Genomic DNA, 25,689 nt, shown 5'->3' on the forward strand with positions numbered 1-25,689 from the left:
AAACCTTTCATCTGTTATCGTTAATCTTTCAACCTGGGCTGCACTTCCTGCTGAGTGTCAAAGTATTATAATCCGCCTGTCTCCCCCACTAATAAATCCTTGCTTTTGATATAGTTATTTTGGGATCTTTAACGTCCACCTGAACAGTTTAATGTCTCATCTAAAGGACGGCATCTCCCGACAATGCAATACCCCCGCAGTACTGTATTTAAGGCTCAGTCTAGTTTATGATCTCAACATCCCAACGTGGGCTTGAATCTACAAGCTTCTAACTCTGAGGCAACAGTGCTGCCAGCTGAGTCAGGCTGACAGCATAGCTGTTCTCTGGTGATTCACAAAAAGTATATTTTTATAGAAAATGTCTATTTTTTGGCTTAAGTTCTGCATTTTACACAATATTTAGTCTGATGTGACTGGTGTCTGTTCCAAGCTGCATGCTACACCTTGTGGAAATCCCGATCACAGACATTTGCTCTTGACCATCTGAAATAACAGCCAGAGGACACGGGTATTAGCGAATGGCTGATGATGGAATTTGATCAAGAAAGATAGGCCAATGCTTTGGATGTGAACCTTGTGTAGGAATGGGGCACCAGTGGGTGTGGCTGTGCTGGGTGAGAGAATGCACGAGGGAGATGAGACTCATTGTCACTGAGAGTTGGGAGCAAAGCACGACAGGATCTGTAGTGAGGCATTTCTCTGGGCAAATCTGAGAAAGAAAGACATGGTGTGCACTGTTAATTGCTGTGAGATAGGATACAGTAAGTGCATTAATCATTCACAGTCATTGGCTAGATGAACAGATAGATCCTCTTTGGGTGGGTGGGTGGTTGTGGGGGTTGCAGAGGGATCGCAGTGGAGCTGTTTGACAATGGAATGTTTGTCAGCGGAATGTCAGAATCGAGCCATCGCTCTATGATGGTCTCTAATCCGGTTCCTGACCCAGTCAGGTCCACAGTATTCCAGGGCACAGCCCAGCCTTGCTCATCAGGAGATTGGTGACAGGGCTAGTGGTTAGAGCACGCGCTTTGCAAGCGAGAGACCTGAGTTCAATTCCAGGAAGGGCGAAACCTCGGGCAAGTTTCCTTACTCCACACAGAGCCTAATAATAATCCCTCGAAAACCAAAAACAATAATAGGTCATTTTCAATCTACGACTGTTTGTGGGACACTGCTGTGCGCAATTGGCTGCCGCGTTCGCCCACAAATATACAGTCAATTCACTTTACAGTATATTCTGTGAAGCGCTTTGGGACGTCCTCCCGACGTGAAAAGCGCTATATCAAATGCAAGGATTATTATTATTATTATTATAGTGCTTTCATTGGCACATTTTAGCTAGTGGGTGACTAATACACAGTGACATTGCAGTTCAATGTAAGCTATGTGGTTTAGCTGGTTAAACTCCAGAGGTTATGCCCAATGCTGGGATCCCCAAGCCTTGGCCTCACCAACCTGTGCCCAATATCTCTGGAATCAGGTAAGCAGGGTCCACATCCCATTCCAGACAAAAGGAAATTTCCACATGTATTACAAATATGGAACTGTCAGTCTGGTTTGGATACTCTTAAGCACAATGATCATTTTCCATGACCCCAAAAAATGGAACAGATAAACAGTAAACACTTACCATAAACACTTACCAGCACAGAAGGAGGCCATTCGGCCCATCGTGTCTTATATTTCAATGTAAGGGAACAAAACACTTTGCTGATGAAAAGTGAAATCAGTTTTGGCATCACACACTCCCAGGTCAGCCACAGCTCAGTAAAACATTCTTTACGTTGTGCAGTCTGTGATAATAATAATAATCCTTGCATTTGGTATGGCACTTTTCACCTCTTCTAGACGTCTCAAAGCGCTTCACAGAATATGCTGTAAAGTGAATTGACTATATTTGTGGGCGAAACACGGCAGCCAATTGCGCACAGCAGCGTCCCACAAACGGAGGGATTATTATTAGGCTCTGTGTGGAGTAAGGAAACTTGCCCAAGGTTTCGCCCTGCTTGGAATTGAACCCAGGTGTCTCGCTTGCAAGGCGAGTGCTCTAACCACTGAGCTACAGGACGCCACTCCATGGATGGTCACGTCACCACCATCCTGACCCATGCACATGATTTTCGTTCCATCTGCTAAGTGCTCACCTTGCTTCTTCCTGATTCATTTTATTTTTCTTCTGTTGCAGCCTTTTGACTTGAAGGAGATCGATATTCAGGTCAGCTTCCCAGATGAGTATCCTCTGGAGGTAAGACTAATATACATATCAGCTTTGTTAGTTTTCTAGCAGTAATTTATGTCTAAGACACTATGTGTGTGTGTGTGTTGCTGAGCCTGCATTCGGACACTCTTTCCTGATTTCCTGATCGCTTGCTTCGAGAACTGTAGAAATTTACAGCTCAGAAGAAGGTCTTTTGGACCATCATGTCTTATTGTGTCTGTGCCGGCTCCTTTAAGAGCAATCCTTTCAGTCCCATACAAACATAAATACTATAAATATACAAATTCAGTAGCTCAGTGGTTAGAGCACTTGCCTTCCAAGCAAGAGGACCTGTGTTTGATTCCCGGGCAGGGCGGAATGTTAGGCAAGTTTCCAAAATACACAATTACATTTGTATAGCGCCTTTCACGTCAAGATGAGGTCCCAAGGCGCTGGACAGTTAGGGATTTGGAGTCGAGCTGGGGGGTTGGGATTAGGGAGGATGGAGAGTAGGAGGATAACCGAAGACGCAGTCAAAGAGGAGGGTCTTGACCTGTGCCTTAAAGGAGACAAGGGATGGAGCGAGGCAAAGGGACTAAGAGATGGCGTTCCAAAGGGTGGGGCAGAGAGGCTGAAGGCCCCACCACCGATGGTGGGCCAGGTGGGGGGCATGGAGCAGGCCAGAGCCTACTGAGTGGAGGGAGCGGACTTGACCTAGATTTAATTCAAAATTGCCCTGCTCAGCCTCTTACTAATGGTCTATGGCCTGAGCTTAGTAACCCAATGACTTGAGCTGAAATAAACGTGCGAGCACATATCTAGGTGCTAATGAAATTAATCCAAATATTATTATCGTTCACATTGATGAAAACAAAACTTCACTCAAATGTAATTTGGTTTCCACCCACGTTTCAAAAATGTTATGCGCTCATCTGTGGTGAGCTCAATTAACCCCTTCCTTTTTCTCTCTGTAAATTGAAGGTGTTCACTGTGCAAATCCCAGAGGACCAAGATCTTCCGGCTTCTATGGGAAGGTGAGTAAAGAGCATTAGAAAACAAACTGACTTCAAAAGTCCACACTGACTCCATTCCATGTTTACTTTGTGCAGGATGAACATCAAGTAGATCAATGAGGTCATTTTACTTTAATTTTGAAAACTTCAAATGAGAACAATGTTACGCTATATTCTTGGTTCTCAGGTCAGGGCTCTGGCAGTATTGCGCTGTGAAAACCTAAAGTAGATTTGCAGGTTGCGCCTGCTGATTGCTCTCTGGCTTCTTTCCTCTGCTGGACCCGGGTGAGGTTCTCAGACATTACTTGGTGTCCCCCAATGGCATGGCCACACAAATCCTGTGTTTCCAAAAGCACTGTTAGCACATTTTTAAAATTACAAACAGAAGGAACAGGTTAATACTGCTTCTGACTGGGAGTAGGGAATCCTCCCACTCAGCTCCTGTTAACCCTGCAGGCCAAAGCCCTAATGGGTTGGGTGTTCCTAGCTGGACAAGCAGCAGGAAAGTTTGCCAGATAGTGATGCTAATGGTAAGCTATGTGGTTTTAGCCGGTTAGACTCCAGCAGTTACCCCAACGTACACTCTGGGGTCCCCCAAGTCTTGGCTCTGGCCAACCTGCGCCTAATACTCTCCTGAATTAGATTAGCAGGAAACGTCTCTCCAGGGAGAGAGAGAGCACATTCCAATCCAACAATCTATCTCTGGAATTTCAGTGTATAGATAGGAGGCATTCTCAGCTTGGTTTAGATACTCTTTAGCACAGTGAAAGATTTCCACATGTGTCAGACCCCCCCAAAATTGCTTCTGCTGTAGTGAAATAAATAAATCTGAGTTCTTGTCCAGTGCCATTCGTGCTTTTACTTCCTGGGGTGATAACGTAACCACTGAGGCTCATTGATGAGCAACACCAATTATTATCAGGTCCATCTCCTCAGAAACTGTTCAGCCCAGGGAGATCCGATTATCCCGTGAGTTTAGAAGGTTGAGGGGTGATCTGATTGAAGTTTTGAAAATAATAAAGGAATTCGATGGGGAAACTATTTCCAGGCTATTACAAGAGGCATCATCATAAAATTGGAGCCAGGCTATTTAGGAGTGAAATCAGGGGCACTTTTTCACCCAAAGGGTCGTGGAAATCTGGAACTCTACCCCAAAAGGCAGTGGATTATGGCTGGATCTGTTTACATTTTCAAGACTGAGGAGGGTAGATATTTGTTGGGTCAAGGTATCAAGGGATACAGGGCAAGGGCAGGTAATTGCACTTGAGGTGCAGATCAACCATGATCTTATAGAATGGGGGAACAGGCTCGAGGGGCTGAATGGCCTCCTCCTGTTTTTATGCGTTTGCACTTATTCCCCCGATGATGATGATTATTTCCGAGTCTGTGCTTTAAACTCACTGAGAACTGTTCTTTACTTCAGCCACATGTGCAGTTGCTCGGAGGAGTGGCTCAAGGCCAAGCACGCCACCAACAAACTGATGGGCAAACTGGAGCTGCTTTTCCGTCCCTATCTGCGCTGGCTGGATCGCAACATGGAGAAGCTTTTCACCGAGGGGGCGAGACAGGTGAGCATCAACGACAGCAACAAATTACATTTACACCGGGCTTTGCACGTCGGGAGGACATCCCAAGGCACTGGACAGTCAAGGGTTTGGACCCGAGCTCGGGGTTGGGAGTAGGAGGGATTGGAGGGCAGGGATGGTTGGGATAGGAGGATAGCCAAAGGCGCGGTCGGAGAGGAGGGTCATGAGACGGGCCTTGAAGGAGAAAAGAGAGAGGCGAGGCAAAGGGACTGGAATGACATTCCAAAGGATGGGGGCAGAATATTCTAACTGAGGTCTAACTAACGATTTCTGTAAGTTTAGCATTACCTCTTTGCTTTTATATTCTTTACCCAAAGATTCATTTAGCTTTTTTAACAGTTTGTCCACCTGCCTTCCCATCTTTAAGGATTTATGTACATTAACCCTCAAGTCCCTCTGCTCTTTCTTTCCTTTTAATATTTTACCCCCAATATATACTTGTTCTTCTGATTCTTCCTCCCAAAATCTACAACCTCACATTTGTCCATTAATTTCACATGTGATTGATTTTGTGGAGTCCTGTAGTTCAGTGGTTTGAGCACTCGCTTTGCAAGCGAGAGACCTGAGTTCAATTCCAGGCAGAGGGCGAAACCTTGGGCAAGTTTCCTTACTCCACACAGAGCCTAATAATAATCCCTCCAAAACAAAACAATAATAAATTGGTCATTTTCAATCTACGACTGTTTGTGGGACATTGCTGTGTGCAATTGGCTGCCGCGTTCGCCCACAAATATACAGTCAATTCACTTTACAGTGTGTTCTGTGAAGCGCTTTGGGACGTCCGCCCGACGTGAAAAGCACTATATCAAATGCAAGGATTATTATATATTTTTATTTAAAAACTTGTCAGCAGTAATAATATTTCCCACTTAAAAGACTTTAGAAATGCACCAGTCCTTATACTACAACTATTTTCTTCAAATGTTGTGATTTGTAAAGGGGGCAGTTTCAAAATGAAACACACAGTCACTACACTTTACAGTATATTAAGTGCTTTGAGACGTCTCAAAGATGTGATCAAGTGCAAGGATTATTATTATTAGGTTGTAGGTTTAACGGTAGATTAAAGACATTACCACAAAAACTGGAGATTTGGAGATTGAGCAGCAAAGTGGGATCCATTGGATCAAATCTCTGCACAAAATCATTGCTGCTTGTGGAGGAGTTCTCAGTACAGCTACACTGTCAGCGTCCGACTGTTGGAATAGCTTCCGCTCCTCCAGATCAGTTACACACCCACACTCACCAACTTATTGCGAAATGTCTTATCACCATCATGTTCTCCCAGAGTGGAAGCAAATTCAACAATAACAACAACTTGCATTTACACAGCGCCCTTCATGTGCGGTAGCGTTCCAGAGCACTTGACAGTAGCAGAGTCTGTCCCCGAGCCAGGGGGACTGGGAGGAGGGAGATGTCCGTAAGCATAATCAAAAGGGAAGGTCGTTAGACGGGATTTGAAAGTGGTGAGGGAGGGGGCAAGCCGGGGGGATCGAAGGAGAGAGTTTCAGGGCGTAGGGGCTGAAGGCATGGCCACAGATGCAATATTTGGGTCCTAGTGAGAGTTGTGTTGCTCCACAAGGTTGCAGAGTAAGCAAAACTACCTGATAGAGGAGTTAAATGGGATAAAGTAAACCAAACGTCTAGATACACCAGGACAGCGATAGCGGGTCATGAAATAGCGTGATTCTGTAACAGTAATAATCCTTCCTTTTGATATAGTGCCTTATCATGTTATTAAAGTGCTTCACAGGATACACTGTAAAGTGAGTGGGCGAAACGCGGCAGCCAGTTTTCACACAGCAGTGCCCCACAAACACCAATGGAGAGAGCAACCAATTTTATGTGGGGGATTGTTGACCAGGACACTGGGAAATAGATAGAAACTCCCTTCTCTTTTCGAATAGCGCCGCGGGATCTTTACCGTCCACCTGAACAGGCAGGCAGGACCTCGGTTTAACGTCTCAACCAAAGGACAGCGCTGCCCCCAGCACTACAATGGGACGAAGGTAGAGCAGGTACTTTGATAGGATCCAGTTAAATGGGGGCACGCGTTTAGATAGCAATGTTCAAACCCAATCAATGCTTTCTCTAACCATACACGGCATAACTGTTCCTTTGCTGTCGGAGGAGTGGGGGGGGGGAATCCAGAACAAGGGGGCCATCATCTCAAAATTAGAGCTAGGGCATTTAGGAGTGAAATCAGGAGGCAGTTTTTCACCCAAAGAGCAGTGGAAATCTGAAACTTTCTCCTCTTGTGGATGGATGTTGGATCCATTCACATTTTCAAGACTGAGGTGGATAGATATTTGTTAGCGCCTTGGGGCATCCTCACCACATGAAAGGCATTATACAAAGGTAATTTGTTTTTGTTGTTAGGTAAGGGTATCTAAGGATATGGATCAAAGGCAGATAAATGCAGCTGAGTTGCAGATCAGCCATGATCTTATTGGCGGAACGGGATCAAGGGGCTGAATGGCCTCCTCCTGTTCCTATGTTCCAAGACGGTTTTTACGCAAGATATAATTCCAGTCCTGCTGCTCTTTCCCACTTGAGTTCCAGATCGTGTAGAGAACTCTTCGGAATGTCAACCAGCGTCCCTTTTCCCTTGTGTTTTCCAGTTGAAAAGAGATCTGGATACAGAGCGAGCAGGGATCCAGTTTGTGCCGTACCAGCAGCTTCAGATCGCTGTCTGTGGCACTCTGCCGCCAGGCTGCCCGCCAGCACAAACCATAAAGCTCCCACCAGGCTTCCCGGCGGCCGACACTGTTAGGGGATTGTCACAAAACGTGCAGCGAGCAAAGATCTCGGAGTCTGACGGAGCGGATGCAAGTGGCTCCGGGAGTGAAATGGGTTACAGTGAGGAGGAGGAGGAGGAGGAACTCTCAAGTACTAAACCCGTCTCTGTTGGCAAACATCACCTGCAGTCAGCCGGAGACGCGAGTGGACAGCAGGGCAAAGATTCCACACACAATGTCCCTCAGAAGGGCACCGAAGTCAGGCTGGTTGGCTTTGAGCTGGGAGAGGGCACAGCTACACTGGCTCCTCAGCAGATCACTGTATCGCTGAAGTGCAGCAGGTATGAGGAGTGAAATCTGCTGGGATCAGTGAGTGTTCTACAGACTTTGAAAAGCAATCACATGTCCTAAATGAGATGTTTTGGTGCAAAGCTTCAGCATGCATGAAACAGGTTTATTGATGTGTATGGGGTGGGGGAAGAAAGACTGGATGGTGCAGTGGGTTAGAGCTGTCTCTTCACCTTAGCGACCAGGTTTGAGCGCAGCCCAGACTGATGGGATGATTCTCCTTTGTAGGATAAGATCAGATTAGGCTCCTGGGTGCAGGAGGGAGGTTCATCTAAGACCGTGGGGGGCCAACCATTTTCGTAGGCCAACAAAATAAATTTTCTGGATTGAATATTTCTTGATTTATGCCACGATTGATTTGAAGCACAAGTTGACCACCACTGGTCTCAGCTTTGATGGTGAGGCCCATTGAGACGGGCTTTGATCAGCATTTGACACTGATGTACCTAAACTGAAAGTGCTGGATGTTGTAGCCATCCTTGGCCCAAGTCGCTGGCTCAGACATAATTGTAGAGGGGATTGTGCTGTAGACTTGTCCTGGATCCCAGTTGTTCCAAATTTTATTTCACTTCAAGGAGAAGTCTTTAATTTCCACCAGTCTGGGCGAGATTTGAACTTATGTGTCTGGAGGTGAAGGGACAGCATTCTAACCCATCACAATATCAATCCGTCTTCATTGGTTAACATGTCGAGGGCTGGAGTGATTGATTGCTAAATATGTCACCCAGGTTAGGATAAAGATAGGGGAGTACTGATGCAGGCTGTGAAGTGGCTGATGCTACTGCTTTCAGAGTGTGCTGTCATTCAATACAGAGCATTTGACCTGATCAGACATGGACTCTCCTACAGCTGAGAGCCAGAGGGATGGTTCCACATGGCGAGGCCTTGCCTGAGTGAGGGCTTGGTTAGTCTTGTGTAAGCTACGCCTTGTAAACGTCCGTGACTCTATTTCATTGATCTTAGTTAAACTGCCATAAGATGAAACAAATGGGAACATCCAAATGCAAGACTCAGCTTGCATTTGATTGTCATGTGTTAGGATGTCAGGACATAACCTCCTGTGGCAGCACACTTTGTGAAGTTATATTAATTTGGGATCAGCAGATCAGGTGAACCCAAATCAGTCCCCTTTAAAGCCAGTCAGTCTGAACACAGTTCTCAAAGAAAAGGCGTTTGTGTGAACATGTTAAAATAGACTTGTTAGTCTTTAACCTCCAGCTTCTAGATTGATTTATAAATGAGTGCATCTTTCCCTTTATTTGGATCATTTTCTAGTTGAGTTTTATGCAGGAGAAATATCCACGTCTCTTTGACAACTGCATCTACGTATTGGTATCGGTGACTATTTTTCACTAAGTGTGTTTGTATAAGCTATGCATTGGCTCCACTTGAACCAGTTCAGTTGGACTTTGGAGTTGAACTGTCTGTGATGGACTGAAATAAATGTGTGTGTGTGTATTGTGTTCCAGATGGTTAAGCTACTTTGTATGGCAATACTAGATGAGAGATGTATAGAATTGCTGAGAGGACTGGGGTATGAGAGAGTAATTTCCAGAGTGACATCAGGAAGATACAACTCTAGGGTGATATAGGGATCCGGGGAGCGAGATTCTTCCTGACCTCACTGGTTTAATTATGATCATATAGCCCATCTTCTCAGTTCTATTGATAGCATGTCTGTGGTCTGGTAATTAAAGAAAAGTGGTACAACTGAAAAGAACCCATCTCCATCTGTGATTTATTCCTCTCAGGAATTAGATTAGGAACTTTGTTGTCTTTGTGATTCAGTTCCTGACCGACTAATACAGGTGTTTTGCTTCAGAAATGAGAAGGTTTTCGCTTCCAGCGCTAAGGACAGACAGCAGGTTGCATGTGGTTGGGATCGGCACTGACCCTGTGGTACTCATTCTCTTCTCAAAGGTGCAAACTTACTGCCGACCTGACCATGTCCAAAAGCCACCCCTATGTGGTAAACTGTGAGAAATGTAATGCGGACATCAGGGTGACCTTCCAGGCCAGCCTGCTCCACCAGAACACAGACGTGCTCGGATACCTTAACCTGCAGGCCTGTTCACCCGTGGATTTGGTTTTGCAGGACAGTGAGTTTGTTGTCGGCTGCTTGAACTGCACCACAGAGGGAGTCCTGCAGGTCAGTGGGGAAACGCAGACCATCACATTCTCTGACATTCGGGTTTCTTAGCCATCACGTACATAGAGTAACACACGCTCAAAACAATCACCATGTGCAGAACAGGAGAAATGTAAGGCAGTTGGAGGCCATTCAGCTTATTGTTTTATGTCAGTGTTAGTTTCTCCAAGAAACTATTCACCTCAATCACTAGATGTTGGTCACAACTAATGGACCACGAGAATGGAACTGGTCAAGATTTGAGGGACTGGGTTTGTGGTTGAACATCTAGCCAGGGGAGGCCTGCTGAAGTGGCTCTGACCAATGGTTTGTTATTAGACTATTCTTTAGCTTGAGAATTTTTGTTAGGTCAGGATATCAAGGGATTTGGAGTTGAGGTACAGATCAGCCACCCTAATCCCAATTCTCTGCTCTTTCCCCATCTCCTGTACCTCAACTCCAATTACCCGTCTTTGCCCAAATCCCTCGATACCCTGACCTCACAAAAATTCTCAAGATAAAGAATGGTTATAACAAACCACTGGTCACAGACCGATCAGTGGGAATTAACGAGGTTACAGCACACCATCACCACCAACAAATAATATTTACACAGCGTTTTTCACATGAGAGGATGTCCCAAGGCGCTGGACAGTCAGGGATTTTGACCCGAGTTGGGGGTTGGGATCAGGAGTGGGGGGAGGGTAGGGAGGATATTAATTAGAGCCACTTAAGCAGGCCTCCCCTCACCAGATGTTCAACTACAAACCCAGTCCATCATTTCTTGACCAGCTCCATTCTCATGGTCCAATAGATGTTACCAACATTTAGTGACCCGCCAAGATTAAGAAGCTTGCACTGAGCAAACTAGGCTAGCTTTGCCTAGACGTGAATCGTCGTTCCTGTTGTTTATTTTTAACAGCTGGCAGATCAGCACCGTTCTTCTGTCGGTACCAAATCAGCACCTGTGACTACTTGATGCGCTTTGTAGAGCCCAGCATTATTGATTTTCCAAATAAAATGAGGTGAAAAGTGATTAACAGAAAATGTTGGTAATTCTCATGAGTGACATGAAGAGCAACTGAAATGAATCAATACACGTGTGAGAGAGAGGGATCATCGCAGGTCTGGCTAAAGCCCATTGGACTTGTATTAAAAGACGAGCCGAGCTCAGTCTAATGCCCTCTACCCCCACTCTCCTCGTGTTACAGATCTCATAAACAATGACATTTTGGAATGTGAATTGAAAAGTAATTTTTGCCGCTGTTTTATCAAACTGACAAGATCAAAGTAGTTGTTCCTATATACAGAGTGACCAAAAAGTTGTGATAACATTACAAAGTCTCATAAGTCTTAAAGAAACAATGATAATATCAGTAATTATTAAAATAAATGGTATCACGACTTTTTGGTCACCCTATAGAAGGATATGTAAGTGGTAATAATGCACTGCTTGGCCATCCTGGCTGCACTGTTCACCTGTTTGTGTCTGGTCACCAGAGCCTCTCCTATGGCCAGCGTAAGGAGATCCATTGCTTACACTGTCACAGCAAGCTCAGCATTCTTATAGAGGCTGCCCACTTCCACCTCATCCATGTCCAGCCACAGGAGGAAACCGGTGAGACACTGAGTATCTCAATTTATTTTCGTTAGTTAAACGAGGAGTAAAATGAAGAGGCAAAGAGACATGGATCTGGGTGGGGTTTTTAAATTGTGAAGGAATTTGGAGGGGTGGACTCCTCCCGGAGAAGATTCTTTATACCGCAGTATCCTTCAGTCACCCTCCTACCCCAACTCTCCCTGCCCTCCTGATCCCATTCGCCAGCTCAGGTGCAAATCCCTGGCTGTCCAGCGCCTTGGGATGTCCTTGACGTGAAAGGCCCTATACAAATGTAATTTGTTGTTATTGCATCAGCCTTTATAAGGCAAGGAGACCTCAAAAAATCAGGCTCTTCTGATTGACTCCTGCCAGCGCCTCCGCACCTCAGGCACTCACAGCATCACCATCCAAGGATGTACACTCCACCTCACCAAGCCAGTCAGGAACCCAGGCATCTTGTTTGACCTTCAGCTGTCCTTTCTCTCTCACATCCGTGCCATTACCTACTCTGCTTTCTCCCACCTCCGCAACATTGCCTGACTGCCACTGCCTCACCCCTCAGGCCCCGAAACCCACATACATGCCATCATTACAACTAGGCTCAACTACTCCAATTCCCTGCTTGTCGGCCTTCCCAACGCTTCTCTCTACAAACTGCATATCATTCAGAACTCTGCATCTCATATCCTCTCCCACACCAGGCTCCGTAATTCCATCACCCCCACCCTCACCCGACTCCATTGGCTCCCCATCCCTCAGAGGATCGAGTTCAAAATTCTCGTTTTCACTTTCCAGGGCTACCTCCTACCTCTCTGACCTGCCTTATAAACCCCTGCTCAGTAGGCTCTGACCTGCTTCGTGGTTCCCCCGCCCGGCCCACCCCACCATTAGCGTTCAGGCCTTCAGCCTCTCTGCCCCCACCCTCTGGAATTCCACACATTCCCTTCGCTTCGCTCCCTCCCTTGCTTCCTTTAAGGCATGCCTCAAGACCCTCCTCCTTGACCGTGCCTTCGGCAACCCTCCTGCCCTCTGCCGTCCAACGCTCCTGATTCCAACCACGCCCCTCCCCCCGCGCTTGGGTCCTAATCCACGACCGTTCAGCGCCTTGAGTCGTCCTCCTTGACATGAAGGGTGCTTTTCAGATGTAATTTTGTATTGTATTGTATTGTGCCTGTGCCGGCTGCCCAATCAGTCCCACTCCCCCACTCTTTCCCCATACCCTTGCACGATTTTCCTCTTCAAGTTCCTATCCAATTCCTTCTTGAAAGTTATTTGATCTGTTTCCACCCTTTCAGGCCAATATTTTTTTTTCTTGTAATTACTGAAGGAATAAAGAATTCAGCTCATATTCGACAGAAGAAGTTGCGGGACCCTACTGTGCAGGCTGGGAAACCCCTTCCTGACTATGGTACGTGCAGCCATTTCAGGAAGAGCTGCCGATGGCTGAGGTAAGATCTGGCTAATCTGCCGCCAATAATCCAACCCGGTCTCTGCCTCTTCATTAATCAGAACATAAGAATTTGCTGGTCAATGAAGACCAAGGTCCATCTCGTTCCCCTCCACCATCCTGGCAGTCACTGACATGTCGTGTCCCAAACTATACACTGTTTCCCCAGATATTATTTTCTAGCAGAAATCGATCTCATTTGTTTTTGAAACAAACCACTTTCTGCTTCCACCGTCTGTCTCCCTCGGGAGCCTGGTCCATAAGTTTACTACTCGCTCACTCAAGTAGTGTTTCCACACATTTGTTCTGAATTTACCCCCACCCCCCCACCACTTTGATCAATCACAGGCTGTGTGCTCTGGTTCTGCTGTTCAGTACAAGTTCCCATTGGCTTTCAATCCATCTCACTTGTTGAAATCCGATCCCACTGCCAGCAAATGGCACGTGTCTCAGCTGGTAAAATCCACATTTACAGAGAGCCATCTCCCTGTAAATGTTAGAACATGTCAACTGTGCCTTGCCGATCACTAGGTACTGTCATTGCAAATAAAAATTGGCTTTCACATTGGGAGCTTGGTTCTCCTGAGTTAGCTTAACAGAAACATAGAAACAGGAGTAGGCCATTCAGCCCCTCGACCTATTCCGCTATTCTATAAGATCACAGCTGATCTGTACCTCAACTCCAATTGCCCACCCTTGCCCCGTATCCCTTGATACCCTGACCTAACAAATATCTATCCTCCTCAGTCTGGACAATGTGAATGGATCTAGCCATAATCCACAGCCTTTTGGGGGAGAGAGTTCCAGATTTCCACTACCGTTTGGGTGAAAAACTCCCCCTAATTTCTCTCTTAAATGGCCCGGCTCTAATTTTAAGATGATGCCCCCCTTGTTCTGGATTCACCAACCAGAGGAAATAGTTTCTCTGTATCTAACCTGTCGAATCCCTTTTCATGGCTGTTTATTGGACATTGCTGTGCGCAATTGGGCTGCCATGTTCACCTACAAATACAGCTCACAAAATGGCAAATCATTAATAATAATAAGCTTTGCATTTGGTGTAGTGCCCGTCACGTCGAGCAGATGTCCCAAAGCGCTTCACAGGATGGACCGTAAAGTGCATTGTTTTGTGTGTTTATAGGCAAACGTGGCAGCCCAATTGTGCACAGCAACGTCCCATAAATAGCCACAAAACGAATGACCAATTTTGTTTGTGGAATTGTTGGCCAGGACACTGGGAGAAACTGCCTTCTCTAGGGGAGGGGTTGGGGATGGGGTCGTGTGTTGTGCATTTCTTCTCATGTAAAATGATTCAAGTCTATTAATATGTCAAAATGGGCAATAACACACTCACATAAATGGTTGAATGAAGAGAGACCAGGCATTAGACAATAGGCTGCAGAGCCCAAGGTGGAAAGCAGAATTCCGTGTTGACAGTATCCATGATGGAGTCAAAGGGAGGTGATCCCAACAGGCCAGTGAAGTGACTCCAGCAGCTGAGATACCAGACAAAGAGACCAAATCCAGCTGTGACCACGGGAGCTATGACTAAAGAGGCCCTGGTACAGGGTGTCTCTCAGCCCATCCCAGAGCCACCGACGGCTCCTGACACAACAGCATAAACATGGGCGACTGGGGAGAGCACAAAGCGAGTCAGTGGAGGAGCCGGGTTTTGGACCCTAGGGGGGCGATACCTCCCTGTCGCTCTCCACGCTGCCTCTCACGAGGTTACAGGAGACACCAGGCAGCAGAGAGAGTGACAGGAGGAGGTGGAGGCATCATACTTATACCTAAAGGCAGGGTTCCCCCACCCACCTTCCTTTTCCTCCCTCAGCCACCAATGAGAGGATGCATTACTCACTCACTCATTCACTTAAGTATTAAATATCAGGTTCCACAATAAATAGACTTTTTATTTTTAGAGACAAAATTGTTGCAATTCCCTGAAATTGGAGCTGGACAGTTTTGAGAACAATTTCCTGTCGGGACTCATCAGCAGTGGGGGTCCTGGCAGCTGCGTGGTGTGTTTATGGTGTGTGTGCATGGTGGTGTGTCTGGTGTGTGGTTGTGTGTGTGTTGTGTGTATATGTGTGTGTAACGGTTACCGTGTCTGCACACGGCACATTCCTCTTTTGACCGGTTTCAGGTTCTCCTGCTGTGGCCGTGCTTACCCGTGTGACTTCTGCCACAATGACGATCAGGACCACGAGATGGAGCTGGCCACACGCATGATCTGTGGCTACTGCGCCAAGGAGCAGGTAACTGCTGGGTCCACATCTGCCGTCTACCCACCCCACTGCCCATCCCCTATCCACCCCACTGCCCACTCCCCTTACTCACCCCACTGCCCATCCCCTACTCACCCCACAGCCCACCCCACTGCCCATCCTCTACTCACCCCACTGCCCACCCCCCTACTGACCCCACTGCCAACCCCCCTACTCACCCAACTGCCAACCCTCCTACTCACCCCACTGCCCACCCCCTACTCACCCCACTGCCCACCCACCCCTAACACTCTGAAATCAAATGGACCATTTCAACAATAATAATACTCATCCTTGCATTTGATATACAGGGTGACCAAAATATAGTTAAGCCACCCTATTATCTAAAGAAAAGCAAAAATATAATTTCTTTAAGACTTATTAGACATTAAAAAGGTATCACAAGTTTTTGGTCACCCTGTAGTAGTGTCCTATCACGTCAAAGCTCTTCAGAGAATATACTGTGAATTTTGAGAGCAAAATGTGGTAGCCAATTGCGCACAGCAGTGTCCCACAAACAGCCGTGGATTGAAGTGACCAGATTTTTTTTGAGGGATTTTTATCCCCAGAAAAGCGATCCACCAATCGACTAACAACTGGTTTCCTAATTACCGCAGAGCTGTGTGGTGTAAGGAAACTTGCCAGTTTCGCCCCAGCCAGGAATTGAAGCTGGGTACTTTCGCATGCGAGGTGAGCGCGCAAAACCACAATGTTACAGGAATCCACGCCCCAACAACTTTAAATTGTTGTCTCTGTTCACAGCCCTACAACAACGAGAAGCCTTGCATTGCATGTGGCAATATGACATTGAAGGGAACACACAGCAGCCACTGGGAGGGAGGGCAGGGCTGCCGCAACAAGATCAAAATGAGCCGGTGAGTTTTTTATTTGGAGTCGAGATACAGATCAGCCACGATCTAATAATAATAATCCTTGCATTTGATATAGCGCTTTTGACGTCGGGAGGACGTCCCAAAGCGCATCACAGAACACACTGTAAAGTGAATTGACTGTATATTTGTGGGTGAACGCGGCAGCCAATTGCGCACAGCAATGGCCCACAAACAGTCGTAGATTGAAAATGACGAATTTATTATTGTTTTGGGTTTTGGAGGGATTATTATTAGGCTCTGTGTGGAGTAAGGAAACTTGCCCAAGGTTTCGCCCTCTGCCTGGAATTGAACTCAGGTCTCTCACTTGTAAAGCGAGTGCTCTAACCACTGAGCTACAGGACTCCACAGAATGAATAGAATAGAATGAACCAACGGGCTTGAGGGGCTAAATGGCCTACTCCTGTTCCTATGTGAATACCTAGTTAGCACTCACAGCCCCTCCTCTTAAACACAGCCCCTCCTCTTAAACCCAGCCCCTCCTCTTAAACCCACCCCCACCATAGGCAATATGAGCTCCACCCCCTCCCGACCCCCTCTACCCGGTTTGTGAAGAGAAACTGGCTCAAGAAGACAAGGAGGCGAAAGAAAATAAACCTCAACAGGCAGGAGAACGTCTCAAAGCCCTTCACATAATGTAGTGTAAAGTAGCGCCCTGAGACGTTATCCTATGCAGTTATTGTGGTGACTGTGTATGTTGTGGGCAAACACAGCAGCCATTGTGTGCACAACAAAGTCCCACAAACAGCACTGAAGTAAATGCTCAGTTTTATATAATAATCCTTGCATTTGATACAGCGCCTCATCACGTCTTCAAGATGTCTCAAAGCACTTCACAGAATACACTGTAAAGTGAAATGACTGTATTTTGTGGGCAAAACACAGCAGCTGATTGCACACAGCATGAGTCCCACAAACAGTCGTGGATTAAGTGACCAAATTATTATTTTGAGTCATGCCCAGGATCTTAAACGTCCACCTGAAAAGGCAGACGGGACTTTGATTTAACGTTTCAGCTGAAAGATAAAGCAGCTCTCCCCCAGCCTTGCACTGCAGTGTCAACCTCCACCGTGTTCAGTCACAACAAGGGGCTTGAACCCACAACTTTCTGACTCGAGGCAAGAGTGTAACTGACTGAACCAGACTGACACACAGAGAGAGACGCTTATTCTCTGAATATTATGCAGCCCTCTTAAGAGCATTGATGCAGTCCTGTAGCTTTATTGGTTAGAGCACTCGCTTTGCAAACGAGAGGACCTGGGTTCGATTCCTGAGCAGGGCGAAACATTGGTCAGGTTTATCTTACCCCACACGCCTCTGGTTAAGAACATAAGAACATAAGAATTAGGAGCAGGAGTAGGCCATTCGGCCCTTCGTGCCTGCTCCGCCATTCAATAAGATCATGGCTGATCTTCTCACCTAACTCTGATTACCTGCCCTATCCCCATATCCCCTAATCCCTCTATTTTTCAAGAATCTATCAGTCTCAGCCTTGAAGATGTTCAAGGACTGACATCTACAACCTTCTGGGGGAGTGAATTCCATAAGTTCACTACCCTCTGAGTGAAGAAATGTTTCCTCAACTCTGTTCTAAGAGACTGACCCTTAATTTTAAGACTGTGACCCCTGGTTATAGATTCTCCCACCAGGGGAAACAGACCCTCAGTGTCTACTTTATCAGCCCTTTAAGAATCTTATATGTTTCAATAAGATCCCCCCTAATTCTTCTGTACTCTGGAGAATACAGCCCTAGTTTATTCAGCCTATCCTCATAGGTCAGTCCCCTCATCCCAGGAACTAACCGAGTGAATCTACGCTGCACCCCCTCGAGGGCAAGTATGTCCTTTTTTAAATAAGGAGACCAAAACTGCACACAATACTCTCGGTGCGGTCTCACCAAAGCCCTATACAGTTGCAGCAAGACTTCCCTACTCCTGTACTCTAAACCTTTCGCAATGAACGCTAATATGCCGTTCGCCTTCTTAGTTGCTGCTGCACCTGCAAACTAACTTTTTGGGACTGGTGTACAAGGACACGCAAATCCCTTTGAATACTAACACTATCTAACTTCTCCCCTTCCAGAAAATAATCTGTTCTTTTATTCTTGCTACCGAGGTGAATAATGTCACACTTGCTAACATTGAATTCCATCTGCCACCTACTTGCCCACTCCCCGAGCCTATCTATATCTTGTTGCAATCTTTTTGCATCATCCTGAGAGCTCACTCTGCTACCGAGTTTAGTATCATCCGCGAATTTAGACACATTACATTCAATGTCCTCGTCCAGATCATTGATGTAAATGGTAAATAGCTGAGGCCCAAGCACTGATCCTTGTGGCACTCCACTAGTTACATCTCCTGCCAATTCGAGAATGATCCGTTTATCACTACTCTCTGCTTTCTACCCGATAGCCACTCTTCTATCCATGTTAATATTTTAATTTAATATTCTATCCATGTTAATATTTTCCCATTAATCCCGTGGGCCTTGATCTTGAGTAACAGCCTTTTGTGTGGCACCTTGTCAAATGCCTTCCTAAAATCCAAATATACCACATCTACTGGTTCCCCCTTATCCAACCTGCTGGATACATCCTCAAAAAATTCTAAAAGGTTAGTCAAGCATGACTTCCCTTTTGTAAAGCCATGTTGACTCTGCCTAATCTTTTTATGGTCTTCCAGGTATCCCATAACTACGTCTTTTATTAAGGACTCAAGAATTTTCCCTACAACTGACGTCAAACTAACTGGTCTATAGTTTTCCCTATTTTCTCTCCCACCCTTCTTAAATAGTGGAGTTACGTTTGCAATCTTCCAATCAATGGGAACTTTTCCAGTATCCACAGACTTTTGGAAGATTATAGACATGCCATCCACTATCTCAGTAGCCACCTCCTTTAAAACTCTCGGATGCAGGCCATCCGGTCCAGGGGATTTATCGGTTTTAAGACCCGACAATTTACCTAGAACCATCTCTTTACTAATGTTAATCTCCCTAAGTTGCTCGCTAACATTGTCTTCTTGGTCCTCTATTTTTGGTATGTTTCCAGTGTCTTCTACGGTGAAGACTGTAGAAAAATACTTGTTTAATGACTCTGCCATGTCTTTGTCCCCTATTATAATTCCTCCGGTCTCATCCTGTAATGGACCCACATTCACCCTCGCTCGCCTTTTCCTCTTTATATATTTGTAAAAACGCTTGGAGTCTGTTTTTATGTTCTTTGCTAGTTTGCCCCTTGAAGTTACGTATCTCACCCATACTGACTTTACATCTTGCTTTTCAGATTTAAAATCTTTCCTCTCTACTGTTTGTATCCCATCCTTTATTAGCAGGGCCACTCCCCCTCCTCGTTTACCACATCGCCTATCTTTCCTATATACCACGTAGCCGGGAATATTCAGTTCCCATCCCTGATCACCCTGTAACCATGTCTCGGTGATGGCTACTAGATCATACCGGTTTGTCTCTATTTGTGCAACTAATTCATCTATCTTGTTACGAATGCTTCGTGCATTCAGATATCGTGCCCTTAATTCTGACTTCCGGCTATTAACCCTATTCACCAGCACTCTATCACTGTACTTCCTTTCCCGGCTTGACACACTTTGCTCTTCTCCCTTGTTAATCTGCTCTCTTGCTTTTGTTAATCTCAAGTTTAACTGTGGTGGACTATACTTTACTATGTTTTTACCTCCCCCCCCCCCCTTAGTAGTTTAAAGCCCTTTCTACCTCCCTATTTATTCGCGTAGCCTGGACATTTGTCCCAGCCCTATTTAGGTGGAGCCCATTCCTTTGGAAAAGCTCCCATCTTCCCCAATACTCGTGCCAGTGGCCCATGAATTGGAATTCCTGCTCTCCACACCACTCTTTTAGCCCGGCATTCAGATCCATGATCTTCTTTTGCCTGTACCAATTAGTTCCTGGCTCAGGTAACAGTCCCGATATCATCACTTTAGAAGTTCTATTCCTTAGTTTAATTCCCAATTCACGGAACTCACTCCTTAACTCGTCCCTACTGGTCCTACCAATGTCATTGGTCCCTATATGTACCATTACAATTGGATCCTCTCCCTCATGCCTCAAATTTATCTCCAGCCCGGCGGTGACAATAGAGTCTTCTTGTCTCCCTGCTATGGCTACAGAAAACTGTATCAGTCCTCCCGCCTGTCTCATCCCCAATAAGAATTACATTTTTAACCTCCTGCACAGGGGTGTTGGGGTCAGTTTGCCCGTCTTCCTCGCAGATTTCCTTGTCCACACAGGTTGCCAATATTTCATACCTGTCAGACAAGGCTAAAGTCTGGGATTCTTCAGCCCCTCTCTTTCGGGAACGCTTGCCTGCCCGCCTGACTGTCACCCAGTCATGTCCGTCGCTGCTACATTCTTCTTCCTTGGGACTCAGGGGAGTGTCCGGCTCCAGGATAAAGCTGTCCAGGAAGTTTTCTCCATCCCTAATGCTACGCAGCGTCTCCACCTGAGACTCCAGCTCAGCTACTCTCAGCTGGAGCTCTCTGATTTCCAGACACTTGCGGCCGACAAAGTCGCCCAGACTTAAGGCGCCCTCCATTGACTCCCACATGTGACAGATCTCGCAGTTTACCTACCACACCATCTTCACAAACTTTATATAGATACAAAGATATATAGCCTACCCCCACTTCCCCCTCTGCACCTAATTCCCACTCTCACCAAATTCCCTCACACTCTGGCCTCGCCTCACTCCGGATGTAGCTCACTCTGGGCTCTCGGCTCGAGTGAGGCTAAAGCAGCTATCTCCTATTTTTACTTTCTGGGTGCAACCCGTTTCTGATTTGCTCAGCAGTGATTTGGAATTAATGCCTAATCAAGTGATTAATCAATAAGTTAATTTAATCAATAAGTTATTTGTTATTGGCTCGGCTTAATTGGCTACAGCTGCTCCCTGTAAAGTTACCCCACAAGACCAATGTACCAATGGTATCAGCAATTTTAAATAACACAAGACTTAAAACAACTACTACAAGACTTGCCTCGCAGTAAGGAGTTAGTCGATCGGTGGATCGTTTTTCCCCTTTCTGAAACATTTTTTAAAAAAATAATTTGGTCACTCAATCCACGGACTGTTTGTGGGACACTCAGTGCTGTGAGCAATTGGCTGTCGCATTTAATAATAATAATAATCCTTGCATTTGATATAGCGCTTTTCACGTCGGGAGGACGTCCCAAAGCGCTTCACAGAACACACTGTAAAGTGAATTGACTGTATATTTGTGGGCGAACGCGGCAGCCAATTGCGCACAGCAATGTCCCACAAACAGTCGTAGATTGAAAATGACCAATTTATTGTTTTTGGTTTTGGAGGGATTATTATTTGCCCACAAATACAGTCAATTCACTTTACAGTGCATTCTGTGAAGCGCTTTGAGATGTCTCGAAGATGCGATAACGCTATAGCAAATGCCAGGATTATTACATCGACACACTCTGCATTGAAGAATCAATGTGTGTAATCCCAGGTAAAGGAGATGATTGTTGCACACTTATAAAACACATGGACTTCAGTAATAATTCTGTTTGTTTAATGAAATGTTTGTTCTGGGTTGTTCTTTTGCAGCAAAGACAAACAGAAGTATTCGAGCGCTGCAAAGACTGTGTCTCGCAGATCCCAAATTCAGCCGAACAAATGAGAAGTCTCACGCTGAACCCTGTCCTGGCCTCGGGAACCACTGTGCGTGTAAACTTTTTCTCCCTCCGATGAATGTTCTTCACCAAATTACAAAGAAAGATACAAGATGAGTGGTTATAAAGCCTAGGAATTAATTGGAAAGAAAAACTACTTTAGTCACAGACAGCAAAGAAACACAGAATCTGTATAAGGGTGACCAAAAAGTCTTATTTTTCAGCTACCCCATTATCTAAACAAAAATCATTTCTTTAAGACTTATTAGATATTGTAATGGTATCCCAACTTTTGGTCACCCTGTACTAGAGAGCTCCCTCCCCAGTGGGTATCTGGAATCTGTGGTGGTTGTGTGTGTGTGTGAACTTCAACTTCATTAAAGAAGCCCACACACTGACCACTGTTACACCCAGGTTTCTACCAATCCAGGCTAAATGCTTATTAACTTGGACGGAAATTGTCCACTGTTGATTGACAAACAGCCTCAGTGGCTGAAACTCAATTGGACCTGAGCAGATCTCTTGGGCCCAAGGAGAAAATTGCTGAGTTAGCAAAACATAATTCTTGGGTTTGAATTGGGAAGGAAAGCAAATTATCTGATTTCCTGCTCAGGGTGGGTAATGGAGGTTTGTGCCCTTAAAGTGTCGAATAGAAACCCTCCTGGACTCAGTCACGCAGAGGCTAAGTGGCTATTGTAACTGCAGCAAGTTATAACCGACACTTGGTACAATTTGATTATTTTGGCCACGTTTAAGATCCCGCACCGAAGCTTGATTGATGGCTTCGAGTGGAGGTGTGAGTTTGTTCACCTCAGCCAATGGTGGCAAAGTTCACAGTGACGATGCCTCACTCTTAGGAAAGTGACCGAAACACCAGGAACATGTGAAATGTGATCGTGATTATCTGTGACCTTTAACCCTGTAGCCTCAGCCTTAATTGTCGTAAAAGCAACAAATAATGAAATTAAACAATCATTTTTGAAACGTTTTATATAAGGCTCATTTAGAGTTTGGGAAACCTCACAGAGGCAACACTGACCAGACCAGTGACTTTAGGAGTTGAGCCTACAATCTGCAGAAACTAGCGTTTAATTTCTTCTGAAAAATCAGCACTTATATTGTTTAAAAAAAATTATTGAGTCATTTGTATGGAGGCAAAGTGCCCACTGCTCCAGTCCTGTGTGTGTGTGTTTTTNATTTAGTGTGTGTGTGGGTGTGTGTGCATGCATGTACTCACGCACACACACAAAAACACACAGACACGCACACTTGAGCAGAGCTAATTTACAGAATCTCAGGATGTAACACCTGGCAGCAGCACGCTAACTCTAGTTTTGGAATAAATAACACAATCAGTCAAGCTTTGCACTGTTTATGATTTTTGGTGGCGTTTTGCCAGTGAAGATGTTAAATGTAAGAAATGCCGGTAGGATGTTTTTAAATGTTTTTTTTGATCATCAAATTTGCATGTATTGAGTTCAAATAAAGTTATCGGTTTCGTCATGTTTACATGTTAGTATTTTCATGCAGTTTAGAACCACAGTAATTTACAGCAAAAGAGGTAATTTAGCTATTAGAATGATAATAATAATCTTTGCATTTGATATAGCGCCTTTTCACGTCTTCCAGATGTCTCAAAGCGCTTCACAGAATATATTCTAAAGTGTATTGACTGTGTGTTTTGTGGGCAAAACACAGCAGTTAATTGTGTACAGCAATATCCCACAAACAGCAGTGGATTGAGTGACGAAATGATTATTGTTATTAAGCGAGTATCACCCCCGGAAAAGCGATCCAACAATCAACTTACAACTGGGTTCCTTTTTACTGCTAAGTGGAGTAAGGGGTGTGGAGTAAGGAAACTTATCCAACGTTTCGCCCTGCCCGGGAATCGAACCCAGGTCCTCTCGCTTGCGAGGCCAGTGCTCTAACCACTATGTGCACAATTGGCTGCCGTGTTTCACCCACAAAATATGGTCCATTCACTTTACAGTATATTCTGTGAAGCGCATTGAGACGATAACTGGAGGAAAGCAATACTCTGATCACTTACCTTCCTCTCCCCAAGGAGGAGAGTGAACATTTTTTAACTGATGCGTGAGTCAGTAACTCGAGGGCATAGATTTAAGGTAATTACCAAAAGAATAGCGGGAGAGATGGGAGTTTCTTTTTAATATGCACATAGAATGAAATACAAGGATTATTATTACGTAACTAGACTCCACTATGGCTGGAGTACCTCACTGAAAAGAGCTCCTCACTGCTATGTCTTGCTCTCACCCTATTATATTTCTGCTGTTTCCTTAAAACCTAATGGGTTCTGCCTGACAGACCATTCTAGGTAGGGCTTCTACACTCTAACCACATTCTATGTGCATATAATATAATTACCTTAAATCTATGCCCTCGAGTTACTGACTCACGCATCAGTTAAAAAATGTTCACTCTCCTCCTTGGGGAGGGGAAGGTAAGTGATCAGAGTATTGCTTTCCTCCAGTTATATGAATGATCAGGATTTGGGCATAGGGGGCACAAAACCAGAGTATGGCTAACCGAAGAGGAATGTAAGCAACTTCAGAAAGATATAGATAGACCAGGAGATTGGGCAGAGAGAGATGGAATGCTGAAAAGGGGAAGTATTAATAATAATAATCCTTACATTTGATATAGTGCCTTATCATGTCTTCAAGATGTCTCAAACACTTCACATAATATAACTAGAGTGAATTCACTATGTTTTGTGGGTGAAATGCAGCAGCCAAGTGTGCACAGCAGTGCACAAACAGTCATGGATTAAATGTCCATATCATTATTTATTTTTTGGAGGGATAATTACCCTGGAGAATTGACTAACAACCAGGATCCCATTTACTGTTAGGTAAACAGAGGCGTGTGGAGTAACGAAACTTGCCCAACGTTTCACCCTGTCAGGAATCAAACCCAGGTCCTCTCACTTGCGAGGCGAGTACTCTAACCACTGAGCTACAGGCAGTTACTCTGGCTGGCTACAAGGAACCATGACTCAAGAATAGCAATCGGGGAGGGGGAAGAGTTGCAGCCACTTTACCTACAGAGAAGTCAATCTAAATCAATATCTAATTACATTGTTTGTCACTTGTACCATTTCAGAGATATTTGCCAGCGTTGATATTTTGTAAAGGTTATTTCAACGTAGAGGGGGAGAAGATGAGGTTAATTTCATATATCCTCACACATTAATAATAGACTTTATATATTTCAGTGTAATTATCATGCACTATCCTACGATAATCCCTGCATTTGAAATAGTACTTTCCCATCAGAAGGATGTCTCAAAGCACTTTACAGGATTTACTGTGGATTTTGTAGTTTTATACTATTCAGCTGTAGCTGTGATGTGAACCTACATCACATGAACATCACACTGCCTCTAAAGCTGCTTTGCTTTAATTCCAAGTGGATTTTTGTTAATTCAATAAAGAAATCCATGCATTCCATTACAACAGTCTATCTCTGGGATTGCCATTTGTAGGTGGGAGGCCTGGAATTCTCAGCTTGGTTTGGAGACTCATAAGCACAGTGATGGGTTTCCGCATGTGTCAGACACACGGCTGACCTCTGGCCACCCCTACCCCTCTGTCAAAAAGAACTTTTCCAAAACTACTGTGATCTCGCTGACTCGCTCCCATTCTTCAAAACCCTCTCAAACATTTCTCTTGCTCATGTCTCTGAACAACATCTTCAAATCTCTTACTTCCTCGCTGTGTATCACTACGTTTGTCAAGTCGTTCATTGAAAATAACATCTCTGTATTAATACAAGCTGCTGTTGCAAG

At 45.1% G+C, this 25,689-nt stretch overlaps 1 protein-coding gene across 5 annotated transcripts in view; it reads left to right on the top strand.

Moving 5' to 3' along the window:
• si:dkey-24l11.2 (ZnF_C3H1 and zf-CHY domain-containing protein) overlaps positions 1 to 23,384 on the top strand; it is a 26,675-nt gene extending 3,291 nt beyond the window's left edge. For all 5 annotated transcript variants that reach the window (XM_007908074.2, XM_007908075.2, XM_007908076.2 and 2 more), the window contains exons 3-12: positions 2,186 to 2,245; positions 3,179 to 3,231; positions 4,634 to 4,778; positions 7,418 to 7,875; positions 9,803 to 10,031; positions 11,511 to 11,628; positions 12,938 to 13,058; positions 15,204 to 15,315; positions 16,087 to 16,199; positions 21,811 to 23,384. In XM_007908074.2, coding sequence (XP_007906265.1) covers positions 2,186 to 2,245; positions 3,179 to 3,231; positions 4,634 to 4,778; positions 7,418 to 7,875; positions 9,803 to 10,031; positions 11,511 to 11,628; positions 12,938 to 13,058; positions 15,204 to 15,315; positions 16,087 to 16,199; positions 21,811 to 21,883 — 1,482 coding nt within the window. In that variant the 3' untranslated portion in view covers positions 21,884 to 23,384. The remainder of the gene's footprint in view (positions 1 to 2,185; positions 2,246 to 3,178; positions 3,232 to 4,633; positions 4,779 to 7,417; positions 7,876 to 9,802; positions 10,032 to 11,510; positions 11,629 to 12,937; positions 13,059 to 15,203; positions 15,316 to 16,086; positions 16,200 to 21,810) is intronic.
• Positions 23,385 to 25,689: the final 2,305 nt, after the last annotated feature.

The sequence above is a fragment of the Callorhinchus milii genome, unplaced genomic scaffold (genome assembly GCF_018977255.1).
Source record: "Callorhinchus milii isolate IMCB2004 unplaced genomic scaffold, IMCB_Cmil_1.0 Scaffold22, whole genome shotgun sequence".
NCBI classification, from domain to species: Eukaryota; Metazoa; Chordata; class Chondrichthyes; order Chimaeriformes; family Callorhinchidae; genus Callorhinchus; species Callorhinchus milii.